The sequence below is a fragment of the Gavialis gangeticus genome, unplaced genomic scaffold, assembly GCF_001723915.1.
Source record: "Gavialis gangeticus isolate Ggan-Ray unplaced genomic scaffold, GavGan_comp1, whole genome shotgun sequence".
Classification (NCBI taxonomy): domain Eukaryota; kingdom Metazoa; phylum Chordata; order Crocodylia; family Gavialidae; genus Gavialis; species Gavialis gangeticus.
In genome coordinates, this window is record NW_017729006.1 from 42,321,965 (window position 1) to 42,328,693 (window position 6,729).

Here is a 6,729-nt window from a genome sequence, read left to right on the forward strand (position 1 = left end):
GGGTGTCTAATGAAAAGCTCTAAAGTTCATGCTTAAGTACACACATAAGTGTTTGACCTGTTTGACCTTCAGTAGTAATGACCACCCAAACAGCACCTTCTAAAGTCAATGAAAACCATGCTGTCTGAGGGTCCCTTAATTATAGTGACTGATTTTGGGGGATATTGTCATATACAGATATCTCCCCAAATTGGATTTAAAACTCTTGTGTTTGGTCTCTATCAACAGATTATGTTAAGCTATGCTTATTTTTATCATTTTTGTGTTTGAACGAACCATGGTATTTAGTATGAATGTATCTTTATACTTTATAATATGACTTAATCCATGGCTGTTCAGTTTCTAAGTGGCTGGGGACCCCATGCCCCACAGACTGAACCTGGAATGGTGAGTAAAGTGAAAGGGCCATTAATCCTTCACTGCTGTGTACCACAAAAAGTCCTGCAGAGTCATGTATTAAATAGGACATACAGAGGACATGAGACAGCACTGCAAGCATAGCTCAAGTTTAGTACCTGTACATGATGCAGTTGGGATGTATACATTAGTTGTGCATGAATGATCATTAACAGCTTGCGTTTCTCAGGTAGAATCACATTGCAAGCTAGTTTATGTCAAGTTTACTCTCCTGAAGCTGAGGATTTTGTTTTAATAGTTTGCTCATGCTGTCTAAAAATAAGTTCAATTAGCAGCAGAAATGCTGGCTCTGGTTTTTAAGTGCTCTCAGAGAATGAGGCAGCACATACCACTGAGTTTAAATGTACTAAGCAGAAAACACACAGCGTAAGAGAATAACAGTTCTGGTCATCATAAAAGATTCTGAACGTGGAGTTTATCAGAAATTTGCTCAGAACCTTATTTTCTTCAGAAAATAAACAACAGGAAAAAATCAATCTAAATCAACTTAAATGAAAAAGAACTGGATGGAACAGATTAACAAACAATGTACCTTTAGGTACTATATCAGAGTCAGCAATGGTGACAACTAAGAGAGGATGGTAAGAGACTAGCAGACATCCCACTGAGGATCTAGATGTCACCAGCTACTAGAAAAAACCGCGTTCTGCAGTATGGCATCTGGATCTTGTGGGGGCTTATTTTGCTTCATGAGAACAATCCCTAAACCTATTCCATTGCAACATCTGTAAAATGTACAAACAAGCCACTCAAAATGTATACTGCAGTGCCACCAATAGGAAGGTGTGTTGCACTACTCAACTTGTACACCTAAGCAAGATAAATCATGCCAGTTTCAGGTCTCTTGCAGCTGTAAAAATGGAATAAAGTCTTTTCGGCGTCACTTCTGATTCATATCGGTGTCAGTATCTAAAAAAATGAATCTGCGCTCACCAGATAGTTATCTCCATGTTTAGATTTAAGCATTCGGGTTACATCTTGCAGGTTGTGCAGGTACGTTTCCTCTGAACAGCTCACAGGAAAGGACACAGCAATGATCCGCTCCGTGATGTAAGTTAGGTCAAGTTCATAGCCCTCCTCCATAATGTGATCAAAGTCTGCACTTCTGGTAAGAATTAGATGTGGCAGTTTGGGTGAAGTAGAGGAAAGAAGTGAAGGAAAAAAAGAGAAAGGTAATGAGTAGAAATTTCTACTTGGGTTCATAAAAGGGCATCTATGGCTCCCGATATTTCATTTGAAACTGCAGTTCATAAATGCTGTCAACAAGCAGTAAACATATACCCTTTTGCTATTATCAGTGATTTTTAAACTGGGGCACATGTAACCCAAGGGGGCACATGGTTCTTTGCCAAGGGGTATGTGCCTAAATTTTAATAAATGTGGGGGGGCTTCTGATTGGTCTATGTGTAGTGAATAATGGCATTACCAGACATTGACAGTAACATCCTAAGGGATGAAACAACAACTTTTGAATATTTTTTTTTACCTAGTTTGTTGTGTGTTATAGCAAACAACATATAGTAAATTAATGCACATTCCAATAAAGGTAAATTTATTTTTGCTTCAATCTTAAACTGAACAATATAGCCCTAAGGCCCCTAACCATATCAGTAAAGCTTCTAGTTTCTTTTTACAAGGAGAAAAATTATGTATTATCTGTGAAGATGCACAGAAATCATACGTGCAGACATGCATTGGGTGTAGGGGATACAAACAGCAATATTTTACAGGTAAAATTTGAAAATCCTTGTGCTATATACATTTTAATACACTTCTGAAGGATTTTTTACTGTATTTTTTTACCCTATTTTATCATACAGTGAATCAACCTGTATGACAAACAGAACCAAGGAGGTGATATGACAAACAGAACCGAGGTGATACTTCCCCTCTGTTGGGCGCTGGTCAGACCGCAGGTGGAGTACTGCGTCCAGTTTTGGGCGCCACACTTCAAGAGGGATGTGGATAACCTGGAGAGGGTCCAGAGAAGAGCCACTTGTATGGTTACGGGCTTGCAGGCCAAGCCCTACAAGGAGAGACTAGGGCTCCTGGACCTCTTCAGCCTCTGCAAGAGCAGGTTGAGAGGCAACCTTGTGGCTGCCTACAAATTCATCATGGGGGCACAGAAGGGAATTGGTGAGGCTCTACTCACCAAGGTGCCCCTGGGGGTCACAAGAAATAATGGCCATAAGTTAGCAGAGAGCAGATTTAGACTGGACATTAGAAAGAACTTCTTCACAGTTAGAGTGGCCAAAATCTGGAATGGGCTCCCAAGGGAGGTTGTGCTCTCCCCTACCCTGGGGGTCTTCAAGCAGAGGTTAGATAGGCATCTGGCTGGGGTCATCTGAACACAGCACTCTTTCCTGCCTATGCAGGGGGTCAGACTTGATGCTCTATTGAGGTCCCTTCTGACCCTAACACCTATGAAGCTATGAATCACAAAGGCAGGACTAAAACTCAGAAGATGCCTGGCTCCCCTGCAGTACTCATTCCACCAGCTCCCAGGTGGGAGCATTCAGAAATGTGATAATAATATAAAAGGATCTTAGAAGAAAAGCTTTATATTAACTGCACATGGAAAGCAAACTCTTTCTTACCTGCAATGATAGCCTATCCAAAAGTGGACTGAGGCATGCCAACAGAGTAGGACAGAATATTACACTACTGCTACCTGCACTGCACTGGTTTGGTGTATGCCTTCTGGGCTATGAGTCCATCAGCCTCATGATTACTTTTGGTGAAATACTTTCTTCTACAAAGGGCAGCATAAGGCCTGTGCAACATTTAAATGCCACTTGTGCCTTATACACTGGGGGGAATTGCACCCTTAAAGAATAGGCTTCTATTCAGCCTATGCAATTAAATTGTATTTGAAGTAGGAGCATGAAAAATAAATGAGAATATTCTGCTGCTGAAGGTGCTTATATTAGTTTCATTAAGCCCATAGAGCTTAATAAAGGATTGATCTTTCACATGCCCATGAAAGATCAATCCTACAGCCATTGCAAATTAAATGTCATGCACTTTACCTTCAAAGACAATAAACTAAGTGTCTTTAAATGTGACCTTAGCTTGGAAGGACATGCCCTACTTTGGACCAATTCAAGAGAGCATCACAGGACTGTGATAGTACAACCCAAATGCTAAAGAAATACTTACTGTGATACTTTGTCACAACAGAAGGATGAACTTTTGGAACAACTGCTGGAAGTCTGAAACAAACAAGCCAACACAGGGTTCAGGTTAATGGCTTTCTTGCTAATGAACGTGGCTGCCTTTATGTTTTACAGCATGAAGTTTCTTCATCAAAAAAACCCCCACCACCAACCTGCCAAAAACCAGTCTACCGGCCTGAACCAGCATATGGGCAGTGTAAAGGGGTAATACACTGTGCTGGCCCAGCCCCGCATGCCAGATTGGGCTGCAGAGCACCCCCATGTGCTGGATCCAGCCACACTGACTCTGCATGCCAGCACAGGGCCATGTCACCTGGCCTCCAGAGCTCCACAAAGGTCCAGAAATTTAGCAGCAGGGGAGCTCCGGGAACCATGGCAACTAACATTGCCACACCACTGCACCCCTTCCACCAAATTTCCAGACTCATGAGGGGCCCCCCAGGCTACATTGCATGACTTTGGACACCATATTCAGCCCATGGGACATAACAAATCATCTAGGTTCAGTGGTATTAGACCCATCATTAAACTTGAAAACAATGCTAATGTGTCCTCTTCTTGCCATCACTAAAGAGTTGTCCCCAAAGTGTTTTCTACCTCTAAAAGCAAAATGAATTTACTTCATATTTTGGTATTTTTGTCTCCATTATAGCTTTTTTGTGCTCAGTGACACTGACACTATAGTCACAATGGTTGTTTGGTGTTTATAAATACATTTATCTTCACAGATGTGGCTGGATAACACAATGACAGACTCACAAAGCACTACTGCATTTACACAACTGTAACTCACAGCAGAACAAACAATGTTACCCACATATCTAGTCCATTGCCAAAATACGACGCGTCATAATAACATGATTTTAGACATGTTTTTACCATTAATTCCAAACATAATGGACATTACCAGCGTATGCCAAAATCCATATACAAATCCCTACTGTTTCACATGTAAGTTTCTACTGCAAGAGAAAGACTGTTTACCCAACACTGTTGACATTTGCCATGAAGGTTAGAGAAGGAACTCAAATCCTCCACATTTGAATTGGGATTTCTAGATTGGTGGATCTAGGGTTTTGACTTGGGCCCTATGAAACTAAAGAGATTTCCTCATAATCAACTGATGAATATAATTATTAAATAATTCCTTTATAGTAAAAGAAGTACACAAGATGAATAACTCTCTTACACTTCAGGAACATATATGTTGGAGTAAGTTCTAATTATAATTAAATTTGCTCCATAGGAAATGCATATTCAATTTCTGTAATTATTTTTCATTTTGTATTAACAGAGACTAAGAATTAAAGTGCCCTGTGAGCTTTCAGGGATGAATTAAATGTTAACAAGAAATAATTTGGCAATAGGAAAACATGGAACATTTTAGACTTTGTCCTGCCCCTCGGGTGTTTTTTTTAAACTATATGAACAATTAGTAACTCATTAAGAAGAAGGTTTTTCTCATTCATCTCTCTGCCTGATTTCCACATACAGTACAGAGCAGCACACAGTGAAGTAAGGGTAAATAAAGGCTGGAACTCAGACCAACCAAACCAATATCATTTCTGAAAGCCAAATACTCATGAATGGTTTAATTTACTTTTCATATAAGAAAAAAAAAATCTAAGACACCACTCATGGACTTAGACACACAAAAATGCATAGACTTGGTACATGTCCTTTCCACAATCTCTGGAAATAAGCTACTTTGGAGACTTTAAAATGGGACAAAATGGAAGTGTAACATATGCATCCTCTAGACAGTGAGACCTGGGTACCATATCTGTCAGATGCCAAATGCCTCCTGTGATGTGACAGACATCCTCAACTTCCATTCATTCCAGTGGTAAAAAGTGAGTAAACTTTAAGCAGTGTAGGAAGCTCTCAGTCCTTTTCACAAACTGTCTTTTAAGATAGATGTTCTCAGGGATCGGAAAAATGTACCCAGAACTCACCAACTGCTACCAGCAGTAAATAATTAATAATAATCAACATATAAACAACCCTCAACAATGAAGGCTTTCAAGTAAAGAGATTTGCTGAATGTTCCTCTTTCAGTTGCCTGGTTAACTACTGGTCATCCTGATGGGCAGGGATCCAAGTTTTCCATTTCCCATGGAGTAAAAAGACCCAGAGTAAACTGAGCATTTTAACCTTTTACTGGAGGCAAACACGGATTTCTCATTTTACTAGAGAAATGTGTGGATTTTGCAGTTTTCCGACGAGCCCTCTGCAAAGTGGCAGAGTTCCAGCCTCTAAGGGGCTGGAAGGGAGTGGGAGAAGGGCGGTCAGGCACGGGGTGCCATGTACACGTATATGCACATGGCCGCCAGGCAGTCTGGAGAGCAGCTCCAGCAGCTAAGCTGAGGGATGGGGGGATTGAGGCCCCCCATAGGGAGGGAGGAAGTTGGGCAGAACAGCTGGGGATGCTGCCCAGCTAGGCAGTGCCTAGAACTTGGGGCTTGGGGCTGCAATGTGTGGCTGCAGGGCCCTGGTGGAGAGCAGGACGGGGCCGTGAGCAGCTCATTCAGGGGGGCAGGGCTGGTTCTCTGCTGTGGCGTCCAGTCTGGGGGGGGGCATATGCCCCCAGATATGAGTGTGGGGTGGGGACAGGGTGAGTTTGGATGGGGGGCGGGCTTCTCCATGCTGCAGTGTGTACAAGGCAGGGGCTGCTTGGGCTGCCCTGTACACAAGCTAGGGGCTGCTTGCTGCCTGCTTCAGGCTCGTGCTCCCTGCCTTGCTGCTCTCCCCCGGGGCCTCCGCAGTATGTGTGACCTGGTGCTGCAGGGAACAGCGGAGCCATGCAGGAAGCTGCCTGCGACTGCGAGATCTTTGCTGCCCGCATCCCTTGTGTGCAACCCTGTGCTGCCACTCCTGCTGCAGCTGTGTAGGCAGGGGACATGTTGCTAGGACAGCATGGAGCTCACAGCGGCAGGCAGCTTCCTGCTCAGTTCTGTTATTTGCAGCACAGGGTCACAGAAGCACCAGGGGAGGGCAGCAGGGCAGGAGCCCACCAATACACAGCAAAGATGTGGGGGACATGGGCTCTCCTGACCCCCAGGAGTGTGCACCCACCCCCTCCCCTCCACCCAAGCCCACAACGGGTCGGCAGCAGGCAGCAGGCTGGGGAGCTGGG

At 43.3% G+C, this 6,729-nt stretch overlaps 1 protein-coding gene across 4 annotated transcripts in view; it reads right to left on the reverse strand.

Moving 5' to 3' along the window:
• TNS3 (tensin 3) overlaps nt 1–6,729 on the reverse strand; it is a 364,194-nt gene that overhangs the window by 258,701 nt on the left and 98,764 nt on the right. For 2 of the 4 annotated variants that reach the window (XM_019509126.1, XM_019509129.1), the window contains exons 2-3: nt 3,577–3,629; nt 1,351–1,519 (exon numbers count right to left, since the gene is read on the reverse strand). In XM_019509126.1, coding sequence (XP_019364671.1) covers nt 1,351–1,500 — 150 coding nt within the window. In that variant the 5' untranslated portion in view covers nt 1,501–1,519; nt 3,577–3,629. Of the gene's footprint in view, nt 1–1,350; nt 1,523–3,576; nt 3,630–6,729 lie in introns of all 4 variants that reach the window. The other 2 variants (XM_019509125.1, XM_019509128.1) reach the window with 1 other exon arrangement.